Source organism: Leptonotus elevatus, chromosome 1 (genome assembly GCF_054856555.1).
Source record: "Leptonotus elevatus isolate MCC_2025b chromosome 1, RoL_Lele_1.0, whole genome shotgun sequence".
Lineage (NCBI taxonomy): Eukaryota > Metazoa > Chordata > Actinopteri > Syngnathiformes > Syngnathidae > Leptonotus > Leptonotus elevatus.
This window is the reverse complement of record NC_141239.1, coordinates 25,292,396-25,313,366: the sequence shown is the minus strand read 5'-3', so window position 1 is coordinate 25,313,366 and position 20,971 is coordinate 25,292,396. Positions and strand designations below refer to the sequence as shown.

The 20,971-nt window shown below is 40.0% G+C and overlaps 1 protein-coding gene across 1 annotated transcript in view; it reads left to right on the top strand.

Annotated features, from left to right (window-relative positions):
• Positions 1–19,745, top strand: part of elfn1a (extracellular leucine-rich repeat and fibronectin type III domain containing 1a) — a 95,538-nt gene extending 75,793 nt beyond the window's left edge. Inside the window, exon 3 of the mRNA XM_086093040.1 lies at positions 14,783–19,745. Coding sequence (XP_085949166.1) covers positions 15,065–17,431 — 2,367 coding nt within the window. The 5' untranslated portion in view covers positions 14,783–15,064 and the 3' untranslated portion in view covers positions 17,432–19,745. The remainder of the gene's footprint in view (positions 1–14,782) is intronic.
• Positions 19,746–20,971: the final 1,226 nt, after the last annotated feature.

The following is a 20,971-nucleotide window of genomic DNA, read 5'->3' as shown; positions in this document are numbered from 1 at the left end:
CACACAAGGACATCAACCCTGAACTTCAAAACTGCAAAGTAGACAGGCTTACCATTAGTCCATTATTCTCTGATTATATAAATATGATATCAATCAAATGCATTTTCGTCAATAGTATAGAGGGGGAAAAAAAGACTCATAATGTTGTCATGTATCCGCTCCTTTTCGAGCCAGTCAGAGTGCTGCTGCAGCAGCTTTCTCCAGCTCCCTTATTTCTCTAGTGTTTAATACAGATATGCATTATCTTCAAAGTGCACCACACGACTCTCAGAGAGGGATGAAGACATCAAACAGACATTAGTCTCGCCGATGTCAATATGATTTGTTGCTGTTCCTCCCGCACATTGTGGTGAAAATGGAAACACACACGTTGGGACTCTGAAATGCAAGTGACAGCCGTCGTGAAGAACTTTCTAGGACAGCTACTCCGTGTCACTCAGACATCTCTCTCCATTTTGATTAAAAGTGGCAACCCTGGTGCATTTGTCAACTTTCTACTGGTTCCAACCCACATCCCATTTTCATCACTGACTGGCTGTGTCAGGGCTGCGCAAGGTCAACTTCTGCCAACAAATTATTTAGACCTGAACTTCAACAAAATCTTGTAATGCCAAAGAATTCTGTCATATTTTTTTGCTGTTCCTCCAGTCACAGACTTGGATAAAGGTCAAATGTTAAAACAAAAATAACAGAAACTATTGTATTGGACATCCCCCCCCCACCCCAAAAAAAAAAAAGAAGGAACGCTTAATGTCAACCAGTGTGCACTGAGGCAGAGTGAGCACGCACGGCCATTATATGACGCATAATAGAATGAGCATTTTGTGTTAATTAACCAGGAAGATGCTTCCATGGCATTCATTGGTGTTTCTCTAAATGGCAAACAATGGAAGTCTTTTTATGTATGTGTATTGGAATGTTGTTCACATGCATTGTGAATTTTACCTAACTAATTACTACATTCATGACAATGTTAGATTTTATTTTGGTTTATTTATTTTTCTAATTTAATTAGGACATGCATGGGCCTCTTTTCTAATCTATTTTTTTTCTGACATAGCTATACACACATGGGCAAAATTGTTGGTATCCCTCTATTACTGGAAGAAAAATAAGAAGAAAATAATGGAAAAAATAATAGTAGTAATAAAAAAATTAAAAAAACAGAATAAAAATGAACCCACAGAAATCAGACGTAGATTTTGAATTGTGGTTCAACAGAATTATCTTGAAAAATAAACTCATGAAACAGGCCTGGACAAAAATGATGGTAGCCCTAGAAAAGATCAGGAAAATTACCATAGGGACATGTTCAAACAAGGTGTGTCCTCGCATTTGTGACACAGGTGTCTTCAAATCCGTCACTCGGCCTATTTATAGTCACTGTGCAGTTTGGTGTGTAGCACACTAAACATTGACCAGAGAAAGCAAAATTCAAAAGCAATTGCCTGATTTTCACTGGTTAATAGCGATCCGGACGTTGACATCATGCATCCCAAAATGGCCGTTAGCGCAACCATTTTGGCAGCATAGAAAATGCGTCTGCCACTTTGAGTAAACGACAAACGCCACACTAACAATGATTGACAGCTGTTGTGGACCAGCTGCCACAACGAGAAGAGGCAAGAAAAAGAATGAGCCTGCTCCAGGCTACCAAAAGAGGAACCAATGTGTAGCCAATGTTGCACTTTGTACTGTACATGGTGGCTGAATCAGCAGATGCTAACTGTTATCGCACGCAAAATGTGAGGGAAATAATCAGTTTCGTTTGTATGTGCTGGTACGGTTTAATAGATATTACACCGTTGAATTTAATAACTGACCAACACCATAAAGAAGACTTTTTACGGCCTAAATGACGGCGAACGCGGCCGAATTAGCAGCTGCTAAGTTGCTAACGTACATAAATAACACTCCAAGACTTGATGGCATTTTGACCACACATAAAGGGGAAATAAATCCGGATTTGTACAAACTTGTAAAGCCTTTGTGTGATCAGATTTGAAAGCACGCACCGGCAAGAGAGGAGGTCATTCCACGAAGCAGCATCGCCAAGTTGAAAAAAAAAAAAAGCTCTCCTGACACTTCATCCAACATGTCCTCCTCATATCACATATCGTGTCCTTTTCATCAAAGTGACTGTCAATGCTCTTGGGCGGAAAGTTGACGGATAAATGCTCGCTTTAGCCCATTAACGCTGTGCCGCTACTTTCCTGCTGCAGGAGGGGCGTGTTCAGAGAAATAGTCACGTGACATCCAGATCTCTGTTCTCATTCCATTTCAGTTATTGTTTTTCTTTGTTTTATTAAAGTTATTTGTCTTTCATTAGTCAGAGTGATACATAACAATTTTGTCGACACAGTTTGTGTACGTAAACAACATTTTTCAGGCTAAAATGTTCTTACTGTTAGGTGTGATTGCACCACTTTTGCTTTGGCATAATACAACCTGCAAATGTACATTTTATTGATTTATTGATTTATATATTTAAATCTTTTCAACACAGGGGACTCGTAGCTAGTTAGTCTCTCTGTGCTTGGACGTTTTCTGAATTCCAAATTTCTGAAAACATGCTCGTTAGATTCGTTCAAACTGTCCATTGGTGTGAATGAGTGGGAATGGCTGTTTGTGGATATGTGACTGGCTGGCGACCGGTCTAGGGTGTATCAGTGTTCTCACCCAAAGGCAAGAGGGCAATGCTCCAGCTCATAGATGAACGGATAATTCAGTATAAGACAGAGGCAAAAGACGAGCCAATGTGATGAAAACAGAAAATATTTCTCTCTCCTCTTTTTTAATCTTATGCCATTTTCTTGTGCCTTAAGACAAAATGATATCCATTCTGCAAATATAAAATCTGTCTAATTGTAAATTTGGCCAGAAGAAGGTGGCAGTTGGATCCACTTAGATGGGTGCATTTCTACTCTTTGCTCTTTAAGCTTTGCCTTCGTCAGCAGCCAAAATCATTGTTGCCACATGCTTTGGCTCGGAGGCGAAAAGGAACGTGCCGAGTTGATGGTCAGTTGATGGCCTGGAAAATTGCATTTAAACCTTCGGGTCTTATTGCCACTCATATCTTAAGTCTCCAAAGTGCAGGATTAAATTAAACTCCGGCATTGCTCTGCTGTCTGGTTGATGAACGCTCACCACAGCTCACTTACTTCCGTCTCCTGTTCAGTGTGCAGGTTTTTGTTTTCTTTGAAATGCATTTTGCGTTTATTCTGTTTTATTTTCTTTCTTTTTTTACAATTTAAAACAATACCCAGATTTCTCAACATACTTTTATCCAAAATAACTCAAATATATTGAATTACAACATACTTTCCTTTTTTTCCTATGGTCCAAGTAACTTACATACAGTAATGATGATTAAATAGAATGTAAAAAAAATCAAAATAAATTGCATGCCTCGGCCATCTCAGGCCAGTAAGCTGTTGCAACGTTAAAAATAATCATTTTTCACAAAGGATAAAGAATAAATGCTGTGAGTGAGCATTCTCATTTTGTCAATCTACATGTTTTGTTCCGTTTGTTAGCATTAAGATGGTTGCACTATTTGTATGCAAGCCATTAAAAAGTCAATTTTTCATGATATGTCTCCTATAACATAAAAGACGGGTGCACTTCACTCACAAACACACACACTGTTGTCCTTTATAGATGTAGCGTGGATGGACGCCATTTGCAGTGGCTTGTTGTCTCGATAGAGGTGTCACTCAAGTTGGGTTTGGCTTCGTGATGAGATTTTTTCTCGCCCTTGTCTCAGCTCCAACCGCCGCTGAAGGACTTTGTATCCAGTGAAGAACAATGAAATGAGATATTGGGAACGTACAGGAGGGATGGCGTGGGGTGCGAAGTCATTTAAAGTTTTACAAAGTATGACGCCGAAGTGGAATACCAAGTAGCGAACGTGCAGAGAAGAGGTTTGCAGTTTCAAATGTGAATTTCCTGCCCAACCTTTGCTCCCAAGACTCTAATTACGCCCTCACCCCCCCCCCCCCCAAAAAAGCATCCATCACTAGAAATTCTGCTTGAACGCAGCATCAGCATTAATTTAAAGCAGCCCCACGCCTCACTAATACTTACTGCTAATTACCAGCAACCTGTGCCAATTAGCAGCAGTGAGGTGTTATTTGGCACACACAAATGTTAAAGTAGGCCATTACATTAACAAGATAGAGATAAATAAAAGATGCATTTGCTCTGCAGCTTGATTTCAGGATATACAAATTGAAGCAATCCAAATGTTTGTGGAGATTTCATTTCTAAAAATCCTATTAGATATAATCGTAAACTGCTGTAACACATTTTGAACATTAGCACTGCACTGAAAGAGAGGAAAATAAAATGCTGATCTTCAATATTGATGATAATGAAATATATTGCACATTAAAGTTACATAAAAATGTATCTGAATAAAAGTTTTAAGACAAACCATTCTAAACTTAAATAAAAATTAGAGTTTGAACGAAAACCGATTTGGTTTTGATTTAAAAGCGTGAGTCATTCCATTTTAAAACATACAGTTCTTGAATCATATCATGGCACCCCCTCATGTAGCGATATGTATTGAATTATCTTGGGGGGAAATCCAAGCTGAAGAATCGTTGGAAGGAAAGCCTTCATCAATATTTTAACCGAGGAACTATTACTCCATCAATTTGTTTTCTCTACCACTGATACTGGTTAGTGTCATTGTAGAGCAGTGGGCAGTTGTCGAAGATAGATAGAGATAGAAATAAAGCGCATAGTGATATTTATCTGTTTCCTAATTATTCTGAGACTTTATTATACCATGAACAAAATATTCGTACCAATGTATAATTGTAACAGTATATATTTTGAACATTTTTATTCCCCTCCCTCTTCTAAGCCGCTGTTGCGCAACTTGGGAAATTGTGGCGCTGCTAGCATTTGTTACAAAGTAGCAGAAGTTGACTGTGTGACTACAAAAGCAATGTTTTGAACTGGCACCTGGATGAAGAGGACATCAAGTTGAAACAAATTTCTCATTGCCAACAGAGTTCAGTAAACATGCAAACGTGCAGTACGTTGTCCCTGGCTTCTTTTTGATGTCATCCTACGACCCTGCTACATTAGCAGCAGCGTTGGGAGGGTTACTTTTAAAATGTATTCCGTTACAAGTTACCTGCTAAAAAATGTAGAGAGTAACGTAATCCAAGTACCATAATATTCAAGTAATGTAACTATTACTTTTGGATTACTGCAATACCGAGTATGCTCATGCAGACAAAATAAAAATAAATATCACCACAATATATATTCTATACAATGTGCCCTTGCCATTAGTAATAGGGACTTGGGCAGCCTACAAATAGCAAAAATCCTTGTGTAATTAAAAAGCATGTAGGCTATTGATTGATTGATTGATTGATTGATTGATGTCCATATGCTGTTTTTGAACTGTCAATGATAGATAGATAGATAGATAGATAGATAGATAGATTGTCATCCAATGAGGATGACGATGCGTGACATCAACTGCAAAATGAACTTTTATCCCAGTCACAAGTTTAGCCGTGTATATGTTGTGTATGATGTTTAAATAGTGAATTGGTGGGAGGAAGATTTGTTTGGAAGGTGTAACTCACATTATGGTTGTAGGCTAGCGGGCTAGCTAGCAAGAAGCTACAGCGCGTAGCATGCCGCTGGACTCTCAGCTCAAACTTTCGCTCCGAGTAAGTTCCAGTGAATACCGGTCGCCATTTCCTCCTCCCGTCCGTGAAGCTTTTTCAAACTGCCCGCGTATGGAGGACACGACTAGTCAGTTCATTCGTTCCCACCTCCCGACATGTAGCATGGGTCCCACTCGCGTGGGCATGCGCTCTCTGTCGCGCTCTTTGTGTGTGCGCGTGTCTCTGTGTCTCTGTGTGTCTGTGTGTGACTGTGTGTGTCTGTGTCTCTGTCTGTGTGTGTGTCTCTCTCTCTCTCTCTCTCTCTCTCTCTCTCTCTCTCTCTCTCTCTCTCTGTAATCCCTCGAAGTAATCCCCATTTATAATAAATGTACCTGTAATCTGATTACATGTTTGTTTTTTTCCTGTAACTGTAAAGGAATACAGTTACATGTATTCCGTTACTCCCCAAGCCTGATTATCAGGAACTGCCATTCCCACATTAATAAAGTCTTTAATTGTCATAGAAAGTGGACTCATGCAAACCATGTATGGAAACAAAACACCGGTTTTGATTTATTCTGGAAGTCGTGCGTATAATTCACGCAAAGGCTCTTGGGTAGATAACAGCATGATTAAAGATAACTTGAGCAATTGTTTTTCTTTCAGATGTGTGTATCAAACTGGTAGCGTTTCTCGTTAATAAGTACCCAAGAAGTAGATCTCAGTTTCAAAAAGGCTGTTGAGCGCTGTTGTAGAGGGTGGTCTTTTGAATTAGTAGCGCAGAGAGCTACAAAAAAACAAACAAAAAAACAACAACAAAAAAACATAATGGACAAATCCGCATTGTTTAACTTCACTGGCATCCTGATTATCCTCAGTTGTGTTTTTTTTTTTCTTTTTTTACGTATTTACACTTGTGTAGTAACATGCATTTACTTTGCACAGCAAAATGTGATTCACAACAAGAAAAGGTACTGAATTATTATTACAGTATTTGGACCTCCCACTTTGACTGTGACACAGGTGGCATGATGCCTATTACTATTCCAATGCATCTCCATCTTTCCTCTCCTCCCCAGGGTCAGAGGAGGAGCAGGGTCATGTGATAAATTCAGTGGCGGAAGCTCCTACTGGCTCCAATTTAAGTGCAACTGCGTGGAACAAAATCAATTGACTTCAATGAGACAGCCTCAGAGAAAAAGTGCTAAGCTAAAAGTTAAAAGGTTCAACTTAATAACATGTATTTGCTCAACTTTAACAAGTGTAAGGTTTGAACAAACAGCCGTTCTGTTGTTCAAGGCCTCACTCCTCCTGTGATAAATGCGGCAGTTTAATATGCGTTGATTTAACCGGAGCACGCACGCCCTCTGTGTCACCCCCCGCCAAAAGCAATTCGGGACCTCGATGAGCACAATGTTTCCTTCCCCGAGAGCCATAGTTCCATTTCAACTCAATTGATTGGCCACTTCTGCTTTCCCATTCTTTGCTTTCTTCCCCCCACCTCTCTTTCGGCCGTCTCTTCTACCCAGCGAGAGGTGGCTGCATTTTCAATGACATCAAATAAAGGGGGCAGTCATTGGTATGGATGAGAAGGGTCCGCAGAGATTGAGGCACCTACGCCGCCACAAAGCACAAGATAAGAAACACAGGCGCAACAAGACTGGGATGGGCTTCAAACTATATTAAAAAAGAAAAAAGAAAGAAGCAGATGCTTTGATATCAGCCTCTGTAGACACTTGCAGATAGGAAGGAGCGAACAGTTTGAATTGAGTATGCGCGTCCATGTTGTTTGGACGGCCACAAACATCATTGTGCAAATGGAGGCGAGCTGCCGCTGCAGAGGCACTCGGTGTGCATGCAATATCCTGTCATTAGTGCAGGGAGACGCTGTAGATTTCTGATGTGTTTGGCTGCTTGTTTCATTTTGGAGTTCGGCTTCTTGGCAAGGGGGGCGGGGGACCGTTGCCAGACAGCACAAGGGAACACTGGAGGTGACTCATAGATTCCCTATAACGCTTCCAACTATCAAACTGACACTTTTACAACACCGGTGCCACCCACCCAACGTACAAGTGGCCCTATTTGACCGCCGTCCGTTCGCAATGTGGCTGCTGAATACAGCAGATGCTTTTACGCAATGCTCACACAGAAATTCACACTGCCAAGTATTCGGGCCCTCTTGGAATCAGTTTATTGTTATCCAAAGGGATCAAAACTCACCAGTTTTGGCAAGCGAGTATATCATGGTGAAAATGTAGGTATTTTAGGTGAGTCCAAAACAAGCCCCCAAAACTCACTCAGCAGTGGCCCTTGGCAAGTTAGAAAAAAAAATAGCCCATGACAACAGTTTTACTGATCAACACAGAATTGGTTGGGCATGTCTATCATATCAGGACACACAAAAAAGGCTCAAGGATCCATACCTGAAACTGAAGAGGAATCCATTCGTTTTGGATTGAATCACTTTTCACTCAGTTGTGCCAACCGCAAAATTAGAAAAATTAAGTTTTACAGATCAAAACAACATTTTGGTTGGAAATGTCCATCATACACAGGAAAATCACCAGTGTTAGATTAAATCCAACTCTAAGAAGAGTGTTTTGTTTGTCCACACCAATGAGTGTAAAATCTTACACTTTTCAAAGTGTCACTTTTTTCACACTTAACCAGTGTTACTCCAACACTGTATAGTGTTAAAAATAATAGATAATAATAATTTAAAAAACAAGGAAGTCTCGCCGGCTTGCATTGGAGAAAATTAATATATAAATAAATGACTGAAAGTGAAAATAATAACGGATATAAAAAATATAATAAAAAAATGAAATACCTATATATATAGTGTGTATATATATATATATATATATATATATATATATATATATATATATATATATATATATATATATATATATATATATATATTGTGTGTGTATATATATATATATATATATATATATATATATATTGTGTGTGTATATATATATATATATATATATATATATATATATATAGTGTGTATATATATATATATATGTTTTTATTTCCTTAAAAATATATATATTAATATAAAAAAATTCTAGCCGTTTTTATTTTTACTTTTAGTCATTTATTAATTTATGGAAATGTATCAGCCACCAATTGTTTATTATTGTCTTTATGGACAAAGTCACTGTAACTGTTTTTGAATGATGTTGAATGTATGTGGAGAAAAAAAAACATGTGTCAAAATGGGTGAAAATGGGCAAAAGACGTACCATTTTTTAATATAGCTCCACTCAAAATGTGAGTGATCCAAATTAAACTATGACTTGTCCTACTGGTTTACTCTTCTGATTGACAGTACCAGTCAAAACTAAACAATAAACAAAATATTTTCCAAATATGTGTTGAATCTCATTAGTGCCACATCTTGTATCCAGGGTGTACTGACCTTTCACGCTGTGATGTTTTTTTTCATGCTGTGATGTTTTGTAGACCTTTCACCCCCTCTCACATTAAAGAGCCAACTGGGCCTTGTGCAGTTCCAACAGAAAAGTACAAGTCGGCATTTGAATGGTTTTTCAAAGGCAAGGATTCAATAGGTTATCCACACAAGTGGAAAAGGGAAAAGAAAAGCCTTCATTACCCAGCGCATAAAGCCTGAATAGGAGCGAGTGAGCCTGTGGAATGGCTGCCTGGTTCTGATAGGGGAATACACTCACTTGTGATGCCTCGGGTGTTCTGGCCGGCTGCACTGGACCGTACAGATTGCTGCCATTATGGATAGTGGGTCTTTGGTGGCAAATAAGCCCTCATAAGACTACAAACACCGCTGGCTATGCACAAGACTCATTTGAACGTCGGACTCTACAATCATGGCAACATGTGTATGACACTAAGGCACTTCCATTAGTCTTAGTGGGTTTGTTGAGCATTTTTAAGCTACAGGCTTTGGCATTCATACAAATGTGCTCTTTATATGAAAAAAAGCAGGAGATTTTATTTTCTCCAAAGTGTATCCCTGGAGAAAAACGATTCCGTCAGTGCACCGAGGTCTGGGGTTCTGGACAACCAGAAGAAAATTCCGTCTCTCACAGATTTTGTAGAGCGGATAAAATAAATGTAATTAATATAAGTAGGTCGGTCTTCAGACGATGAAAAACACAAAACTGCCACAACCAAAATTGGATTTTATAAAAATAATGCTCAGATTTGAGGAATGTCAGGCTTTTAATAAAACAGAGCTGTGTCTGATATTTTGTTGGCCCTCTTGTGTAGCCAGATCCAAAAGCGTCACCATATAAAAATCCATCCGTCCGTCCATCCATCCATCGCTCCATCCATCCGTCCTTCCAGCCATACATCCAGTTCTACATCATGCATGCTCCACCACTGCCCAGATGAGTGCAACGAGCCCTGACTTTTTTAACTGTGCCACTATCTGCTGGTATCTTCCCTACAGTGTGGAGTGTTCAGGGCAAACACTCCACAGTTTCTTGGGGGTGGAGAGGGGTCAAGTGGTGGAAGGGGAAGTTACGCTTCGCGGACATTTAGTGTTAATGTATGACACAATTGGGATGGAAACTGAAAAATGAAAAAACAAAACAAAAATAAACCCTTCGAGCATTGCCCAAACTCCAGCTCAGACTCCAAGAAGAAAAGAAAAAAACCCACAAAAGATTTATTGGAGCGCACATACTCGCTTGTACAAGCTTGAGACAGAGGCTGCAGTTACACTTCAGGCCAGAGGTGGCAGTCGCGGGTTAAAAAAAAAAAAGTCACAAACTCCATAAAGCACCTTTAAGACAATAGTGAATATGCTTTGATTAATAGTTGGAATATTTTCTTTTTTTTAATAAAAAAAATCACCAAAATAAGGTTTCAAAAAAGTACATTTTTAAGGTTGTAATTTTTGTAATTTGAATTAGAATTTCCAAGTACAGTACTTCAATTGCGGTGAGCTACAAATGTTACAGTTAACAAGCATTACTACTTGTGTGTGTGTGGGGGGGGGGGGGGGTGCCTACAAGGTCATAACGTTAATCAACTAAACAAAATTAAAAGGGAATACAGTTACCAAAATGTTGAGTAGTCAAAATTGAAGCTGCCAATACAATTTGCAAAAGACAAATTGTTTTGGAAGTTGGATTAAAGAAACAATTTGTTTTTTTTAATTGTTATGTTTCTGACTTTTGCATAAAAGTTTAGGCTTCGATAGATTGAATAAAAAAAAAAAAGAGTTTAGTCTTGAACAAAACAGACTAGTTGCTCTAATTATGAAATCAAGCGTAACTGACGCATGGCTTCAATTGACTTAGTAGCAGAGTCGACCACCGAGCAAAAAACACAATGCATTCTGAAGTCGACATCTGAGCTCCAACGGAAAGCATTTACACTCTAAAAAAGATATTGTGACACCGGCGCCATGCCACCAGTGTTCCGGGGCCGGCCGAAGCGTCGCCTCCGAGCATTCGCTATTTGCGTGAAAGGTCGCAGACTCGGCATTAATAACAAAACGCCGCTCCCCTGTCAGAGATGTTTTGCCTTTGCAGATATTCTACAGAGATGTATTTTTCATACTCATTTCATGGAACATTTTATTTGAACCCAATGTCTCCCCTCGGGGGCTTTGCAAGTGTTCTTTTTCTCGTCAGTTCTCCTCCACTGCTGCTCTTTTGTCATCCTGAAGGTGCTTTCAAATGGCAGCCTTTTGGCATTGTTGTCCTACAATAACCACATTTCTCCCTTTTTACTTCCATCTGCACTCATGCGGTTGACCGCCACATTTTTTTATTCGTACATCTCAATGCCCAATATTTAAAAAACATTGAAGTGCACTTTACCCTGCTCTATAACAAAATTTCTTTGGTGCACGAGCTGATGTTTACAATACAAAGCAACAGCCTTGAGGAAGAGCACGACCATATGTGAATTCTAGTATCAGATGAACTTTATCAGAAATATAAAGCCACTAAAGCTCAACAGCTTTGAAATAAAATGCCAGTTTGGAGACAGCAGTGGGACATAACAAATAGTGAATGAGCGCCTTCTGTCACCTTTCACATAATCGGAGCTTTGCACATTTTTACATTTGGTCTCTTTGGATACAGAGGAAATTGTTACCCGACTCAAGCTATTCATGATGTATTAGCTGACTGAAAACGTTTGCAACTAGCGGCTACTAGCCACTAACACTAGCCGCTAGCTAGCTGACGTCGACTGTGTTCCCGTGTGGTTACTTGTTATCAAATGTAGAGTGCTTTAAACTTTTTTTTTAATCATTCAAATTTGGCAGGGTTGTTAACAACCCTGTTCGCTGTAATGTTTCAAATTTAGAAGACTTTTATTTAAACTTTATAAGGGTGACAGATTTACTCATTTTGAGTTGACCAAAACAGAACAGTCATGTTTTAAAAATGCAACAAAAAACTGTGAGGGTAAAATTTTGGGGAGACACACTAAAGAAAGGCCACATTCGCCATGATGTATCTTCCGTGAACACGAGGTTGCACGCATTATGACGTCACAAATATGCGACACTACCATAGAAAAGGGGAGGGGTTGAGGAGTTGGGCACAACTTGAGCCCCAACCACAACAGATGGACCACTGTGGCGTCTATTATTGTCGGCGGATTTCTTTATTATCTGCTTTATCTGTATGACGTCAAATTGGTCAATAATTGCCGATATTATTATGCATCCCTAATTATATATATATATATATATATATATATATATATATATTAATCAACAATGTACAAAACCTATACCTAATCATATATCATAAAGCGAAGCTGGGGATGAAGAATCCCTGTAAACAGTAAAACATTTATGAAAAGGAAAAAAGAAATTGATTTAAAGTATAATCTCTCCCTCAAGGCCAATTCAAATCTGTGTTAAACACACGGCTAAGCTTCAGATAATCACGCCAATTGATCCAGTGCATCGTCTTTGCGTAACAATATTTAATAGGCAATTCCACCAATGTGTTCTAAACATAATTTTACTATACTGCATCCTCATTTGATTTGAGCCAAAACGCATTCACTTTAAACCAAATGCCACAGCAATTCACCTGTGGTCATTTCGAGTACAAATGTCAAAATCATGGTTTTATAAGAGTACAAAATGCAGCCCGCTAAAGTCATTACAAGCCTTTCATGAAATACATTTATAGAAAAGCTGTGCCACTCTGTCCTGCTGAACATTCTGAAATTTATTGAAATATTGTCATCACCACGCAACATGAAAAAGGTCAAGTAACAGCAGGGATGATGTTAAACTCCGCTGCCACGTTGACTCTCCTCAGATGGTGCCATTATCTCTGCTGTGTGGAAGCGTGTCCTTTAAGCACCCGCACACCCCCTGTGTCCGCCCACGTGGATGTGCATCATCACCTTTATATATAAAAGAAAACCTATATTTTCTCTCACCATAAAATAATAGATTTTACAAAGATAATTTTGATCGACGCTGTCAGTCAGATATAGGATATATTAAAATAGCAATGTCTATCATACTGTTTGCAATATTGCCAACCTCTTGTTTAACTAAATAAAGTAACTAATGCCTATAGATTACAACCATCCATCCATTTGGTCGCCAGGCAACTGCAGGACACACATTGACAAACAACAACTACTGTTTCTTGAGAAGTTCCTTTTGATTAGTTGGCTCATCAATGACTGAAGGCACTGAGAATAATTGTCTCCTCATTAGCATTGGAGAAAAAAAAGGTAAAGCTAAGGTAACATGAGATTGGTTTATATCTTAAATTTCCATTATTTTAATGAATACTGATGAAAAACAAAAATTTCTTCCCAAATAGTGTCGATGGAGGAATCAATTGGTAATCGTACCCCTGCATTCATGGCAGAACCGTAGAGGACCTCCTTGGAATATGTTGATCCCATGAACTGTTCAATAAAGTAGTGGCAGCTCTATTGAGTGGTCTGCTGACGCAAAGCATGGGCAAATCAAAAGACAAATGAGAAAAAGATTTTCATTAACCATTCCCCCCCCCCCCCAACAAAAATCGATATGAAGCAATTTACCAGTCATGGGATACCCTCTTATCCATTAACTTGTGTTGACACCTCTTTTAATGACTTGCATCAGTTGTCAGTCATGAATCATCATTGAATGAATCTATGTCAATGCTACGATAATAATCAAAGATTGCTGGCTGTCAGCAGAGGCAAATTCTGTCTCGAGTAGTTTGCTATCTAAAGAAGTCCAAAATGGCATCAGCTGTGAAACACTGAGCAACAGTTCATGCTATGGGAAAACTGGCCAGGCCAGCATTATTCCGGTGAAAAGGAAGAATCCATGACATTCAGAGAGTTTGTCCCATCCTTTTAAAAACAATACTTTAAAAAAGTAATTAAATTAAATCAAGGTGATAGTCAAATGTCTATCCCCAGTGCTGTTTAGTTAAACTGCATATAAACATGACCAAGTGTCAGTTTCAGTTCAGTCTGCAGAGGTTAAGATACAAAATTACTTGCCTGGTATTGGTATCTGTACATTGTTTGTTATGTGAACTACACTAGACCCCAAAACTCAATATTTAGGTCTCCACTAACAATTTCATAGAAGACATTAATGGGCTGATAAAAGAAAAAGGCTTTTCGTAGCTTCAACTTTGAAAGCAAATACCATGTGGAACATTTAATTTGAAGAGAGCTAATCCACTGCGGCGCTTATTTTGGTGATTCGGTTTGCAAAAGACTTGATCTCACACAAGCCACCAATACCCGACTTGTACACAAGATCCTTTTTTCTCCGGGATAAGCCTCTGCACACAAATAAGTGCTTTATGCATTGAGCTTGTCAGATAGAAACCCTAAACACATTGATCCAGCGCGCCGTTGCACACCGTGCTATATAATTGATTTAATGCGGTGTCTAAACGCTGGCCGCCCTGCATCTGACAGTGTGCAGGTTAATGGCGAGACAACTGGGACTTTGCTTTTCCCCAAACTGTCAAGTGGTAATTGGTCGATAGTTTGTTTTAATAGTCTGCCACGCACATGGCGTTAAGGAATAATTGGCGGCGCACGAACAAGCGAAGCATATATGGATAACGGAGCACAAAGCTATAAATAGATGGATATTTGTCATCTTGATGAAGATTAACTGACGTTACATCTCTGTGTTGCAGGTTATCCCTCCATTAGGAAGAAAGTGATGCAAAGGGGAAGACTGTTGGAGAAACACTAAAATGAGACCTTACGAAAATGTTTGCTTCTGAGACAAAAAGCACAAATCAGTCCAAGATGGTGAAATCCTCACAAGTACACCGTCTGCAAATCTAAATGAATGAGACTCCATCCATGACGAGGCGACGGCTGAACAGACTCCCTCTGGTCCTGAAAACAAGATCGCTCCAGCTGAATTGAAAATCCTAGCAACGTCGCCTTCTCTATTTTTGTGTTCCTTAGACATGACTCAAAGCGAGGCACGGATGGCTGGCATGGCGAGCAGCGCCCTGCTTTGGTCTGCTGCCATTGTTTATTTGACTTACGTCGGTCCAGTCAGCGGAGACTGCTGGTTAATCGAGGGCGAAAAGGGCTTTGTGTGGCTCGCGATCTGTAGCCAAAATCAACCGCCTTACGAGGCCATCCCGCAGCACATTAACAGCACCATTGTGGACCTTCGTATGAATGAAAACAAGATTAAAAGTATTCAGTACTCTGCCCTCAGTCGCTTTGCCAACCTGACCTACCTGAACCTGACCAAGAATGAAATATCCTACATAGAGGACGGTGCCTTTTCCGCTCAATTTAACTTACAAGTTCTTCAAATGGGCTTCAACAAGTTACGCAACTTAACAGAGGGGATCCTCAGGGGTCTTGGAAAGCTGCAGTACCTCTACCTCCAGGCAAACCTGATTGAGACTGTGACACCCAATGCCTTTTGGGAATGCTTCAACATCGAGAACATCGACTTGTCCATGAACCGCATCCAGCAGTTGGACGGCTCCACGTTCGCCAGTCTGACTAAGCTGACCACCTGTGAGCTGTACACAAATCCTTTCAACTGCTCCTGTGAACTGCTTGGTTTTGTCAAGTGGCTCTCGGTTTTCCCCAACAGGACAAACGAGCGGATGGTCTGCGACTCGCCGAGTGGCGTGTCTGGTTACAGTCTTCTAAGTCAGAACCCAAACAATCCCACCTATCGAAATGCTCTACACATGCTCACCACCGTGTGCACCGATGACTACGTCACACCATTTTTTCCATTGCCATTGGAACCCACAACACCCCCACCAGACTTTAACCTTTGTGGGCTAGAGGACTGTCCATCAGGAACAGAACCAGAGGACATAATTACCAACAACATCAGTACAACCAGCAATGAAGTGGAAGCCAACCCACTGATGAAACTGAAGCAAGTGTCGAGTACGGGCGCCACCATCACGGTTCAGATTCCTCATCCGTACAAAAAGATGTACATCCTGGTTCTGTACAACAACAAATTTTTTACAGATATCAAAACCCTGAAACAATTCAAGGAGGACGTTGATCTGACAAACCTCAAACGTAACACAAACTACACATACTGTGTTGTTTCCATTCGGAACTCCCTGAGACACAACCACACTTGTCTGACAATCACCACCGGGCCCTGGAAGGGCAAGTCGAGGGACGCGAGCAACGCAACTGCCACTCATTACATCATGACCATTTTGGGTTGCCTCTTCAGCATGGTCATCTTTCTAGGGGTGATTTATTACTGCTTGCGACGGAAGCGCCAGCAAGACGAAAAGCACAAAAAGGCAGGGAGCCTGAAGAAAAACATAATGGAACTGAAATATGGACCAGAACTGGAGGGTGGAACTATTTCTCGCATGTCCCAGAAACAACTGCTGACTGGGGAGAGCATGGCCCGTATGCCCTACCTACCGCCTGCAAGTGAAATGGATCAGTACAAATTTCAAGAAATAAGCGATACTCCAAAAATGATGAAGGGGAGTTACATGGAGGTGCGAAGTCTGGACCACCACGAACGCAGGGACTGTGACATGGGAATAGCAGGGAATAGCCAGGGCTCTGTGGCTGAAATTTCCACCATTGCAAAGGAGGTTGATAAAGTCAACCAGATCATTAACAACTGCATTGATGCTCTCAAGACAGACTCCACTTCTTATCCAGGGGTAAGATCTGGAGCCGTTTCCAATGCAGAGCCCCAGTTGGTGCTCATATCTGAGCAGCCGCAGAATAAATCGGGCCTCCTGTCCCCTCCATACAAGGACAGCTACCACCATTCCCTGCAGAGACATCGGTCCTCTGACGCCTCGCCAAAAAGGCCCAGCACAGCCTCAGGAATGCGAAGCCCCCGGCCTTACCGTACCGAATCCAGGTACATTGAGAAAACCTCCCCGACGGGGGACACCATCCTCACGGTGACACCCGCCGCCGCCATCCTGAGGGCCGAGGCCGAGAAGATCCGTCAGTACGGCGACCACCGCCACTCCTATCCCGACACTCAGATCGAGGAGCTGGAGGGACCGGACGGCATCAAGTCGCCGATGCTGGAGCCTCTCTCACACTCCCGTTCCAGAGACTTGGCTTATTCTCAGCTGCCAGCTCAGTACCACAACCTAAGCTACTCTTCCAGTCCAGAGTACTACTGCAAACCTTCACACAGCATCTGGGAGCGATTCAAACTCCACCGAAAGCGGCACAAAGATGACGAATACATGGCGGCGGGCCACGCACTCCGTAAGAAGGTGCAGTTTGCCAAGGATGAGGACCTGCATGATATTTTGGACTACTGGAAAGGCGTGTCAGCGCAGCATAAATCATAACCTCCTCAGATTTGTGTTGGTTTGTTTTAACCGGACCACATCTTGCAGAAATGACACAAGAACCTCGTCAGACTTTCGATCAATGGATTCTTTCATGCTCAAATCACATATGTATCACATTCTCTTTTGACTGTGAGGGGGAATTGGGATTGTTTCATATTTGTCATATTGTGTAAAGAATTCATGGAGTGGAAAAATGTTAACCTATTAATGAGAAAATATACTACTAAATAATATTATGTACGTTACAATGGATTATCGGTTTTTGGGTATCGCATGGCCAAGTCCTGTGAAAGTGGATTTGCTGTTGTGTAATATGAAACTACTCTATGAAACTATGTTTACTGAAACCTCAATATTTTGTTGACCTGGACTCTTTTTTCTTTTCTTTACTTTTTTAATACAGCATATTATATTTCGTTTATATATTACATAATCTATGTACAGATTTGGTCATTTTTATCTACACACATGCTGGGACTTATTGAAAGCCGTTTACCAGAACCAGGTTTAAAGTCGTACAGCTACAGTAAGTCTGTAAGTAAGGATAAGCATGTCCCAATTCAATACATTTAAACTGTTTTCATTTTTCCTTGCTTCCTTTCAGACTTTTACAAGTATTTATACTTAATATATATATAGAGAGAGAGAGAGAGAGAGAGAGAGAGAGAGAGAGAGAGAGAGAGAGAGAGAGAGAGAGAGAACATAGTCTTAATCTGTTTTATGTATGAAGGTCTCACTCATCAGGCATTTCTAATTTTATGACCAAAGTAGAAAAACTGTTTACAATATTCCTGCACGTCTGGGAATGGTATGAGCATTTTTTTTTATATTTGCAACAAGTTGCTCCTGGAAAACATATTGAGGTGGGAGGGAATCCAATTGCAGCGTATGCTTTTGGAAGACTAAATGATCATATATGAAGAGGAAGCAGAATGACTGCGAAAGCATTTCCCTGCTATAGCAAGACTGATGGATGAATGTAACATACAAAAACTCGGACGTGTCTATGGCAGCTTTTATGTATATTTTACGGAAAGTATTTATTCATGGCGATGAACAAATGTTTTTTTTTTCCTTGCTTCCAGTGTAGTATAATGATCTGGTGTGATAAATGCGGGGAAAGTAGGTTTGTTCCTCCGATGGGCCTTGTTGCTTGCTGAAAGAGTTTGTCTTCATTTGATTAAACCGCGAGGCTGTTATGTCTTTTAGTATATTGCGGACATTACTTAGCGGATGGACGACGATCAACACGCTAGAGTTAACGCTCGAGAATGTGAAGAAGAAAAAAAAACGGACTCCTCTGACTTACTGGCTGTGAATTTGTATATTATGAATTTCTGGCAGTGAATTTACAGACTTGACGCGTCAAAAGGATGTTTACAGAGCTGATTCCGCGCGGGCTCATGGGCAGGGGATTTGTTGCATATTTATGAATGAGCAATACATAAATGAATGTCAGCTTGGTGACACAGTAGTTTAGTTCAGCTTCACATCGCTCCTTTTCTACACACAAAAAATTGGGCGACGTGCATCATTACGACTCATATTCGCAAACAATTGGATCATTTTGGACAGTCTTGTTTTGTTTTATTTTTAAAGTTGCTGTCTTTAAAAAAATAATTAAAATCTATCTCCTTCTGTGAGGATGTGAAATGTAACTTTTAAATCATGTATTACTTGTTTGTGAGAGTGCATATATTTTTAGAGAAAATCAATACTTTGGAATTAATGACCAGAGGGATGAAAAATGTAACCTTATACAAGTGTTGGGATTAGTGCTCCAATCAATGGTTCTGTTGACATATTCTCTTGTATGTTTGTTTGTGCTTCGTGTGAAATGAACCATCCATGAGCCCGACGCGGATGCATTACGTAAACACTTCATGACACGTTAGCCTGACTCGATATTTCAAACGCCTTAAGAATTGTTCAGATATCTTCTGTTACAACTGTAAAAAAAAAATTGTTTAATTTACAGCATTGATACTGTTGATGATTGGATGTTTTTTGTTTCCTTTTGTCTTTTTTTAATGATTAAAAAAAAGAGCATTTCAATATACAATGAGAGCTACAGGAGATTTCTAGTTCATTTAGCTACTTAGCAATGTGTTTTTCTACTGCATATTGTAGCACTTGTGTATTATAAAGACTTTAAAGTGGTGACAAAAACCTTTAGAAAGATCTACAGTTGTTCAAGTGCATCAAAAACAAACAAGAGCACAAAAATGTGTTTTTTTTTCTTTTTTTCTTAATACTATGTAATCTGCTTTCAGACAAAGTACTGTGAAATAAAGTTAAGGGTGCACAGCAACGATCAGCATCATTATTTTAACATCACATCTAGTAACATTACATTTAGGTACAATGTGACTACTGGAACTTTTTCTTTGGTTTTTCGCAAAGCACATTTTGTCAAATCACATTCATAGCTTTCTTATCAAATTCATATAGTAGTTCATTGGGTGTCTTTTCATAATTTAAAGTCTTTTTTCATCAAACTATTCCTAAGCATCACCCTCTTTGTTGTCACACTGAAGCCTGTCCCATATACAATACTGCTGGGCCAATAACAAGTCCAGCTTGTCCTTACAAAAGCTCCAGAGAGCGTGGGGAAAAAAATTACAATATTTTTAACTCATGGAGGCCGCACTGTGTGTATGTGGTACATGGACATAACGGCAAACTTATCAAAAACTTTGCAACTGAGCAATCAGGCACATATCTTTTAATAGCGCTAACAAAGGGGAGACATTATCAGAACTAGGCAACTATCGACCCAACTGCCTTTGAAGAATTAAGTTTTGTGAAAACTGCCAAACTGAATTTAATGAAGCGTTGTGGATAGGTTGCGCTTCAGCCAGGGAAGAAGGCATAAAACTTTGGCTCAGTGAAATAAATACTTCAGTGTAAACTGCAAGCAGAGGTTCTGTGTATTTCTGGGCATTGTGTAAGAAATTCATCTTTAAAAAACAAAAAAAAAACAAAAGAAGGTTTACTTGTCAAGTCTCGGCTTGCTGGAAGCATATAAATAAAAATCCACAGTAGGTTGTTGCTCATTAGCCGAGTCAAGAAAAATTCCCCCCCTTCTTTTTTTTTTAGTCGGTATTGCTTGAAAGGCCGCACGCCTCTTGATTTATTTTCTGCTTTCTTTCTAAGTTCCCCGACAGCGCAAATTACTTTATCTATTTCCCCCAATGACAGTTAGACGCTGGAGGCTAAATGCAGTCACAACACACCTGCCGCACACTGTGCAGTGCCACACTTGCTGGCAAATGATCATTGCACACCCTCTCCCAAAATGCAATGAGTTCCCAGAGTAGAGCAATAAGCATATTGCTTCATTTTGCAAGGATCACTCCACTGCTCGTTTACAGTATGTATAAATGTCTGTTTTATACACACACACAAATTGAATTATTGGCTTGAATTCTGAGTTAGGAATCCACAATTGCAATTTGCATACACAGTGATGCCTTGAGATGCAAGCCTTTAGTAAATCAGCCCCAATGTGTTTCCTTTGCAGGGAAGAACAAATGC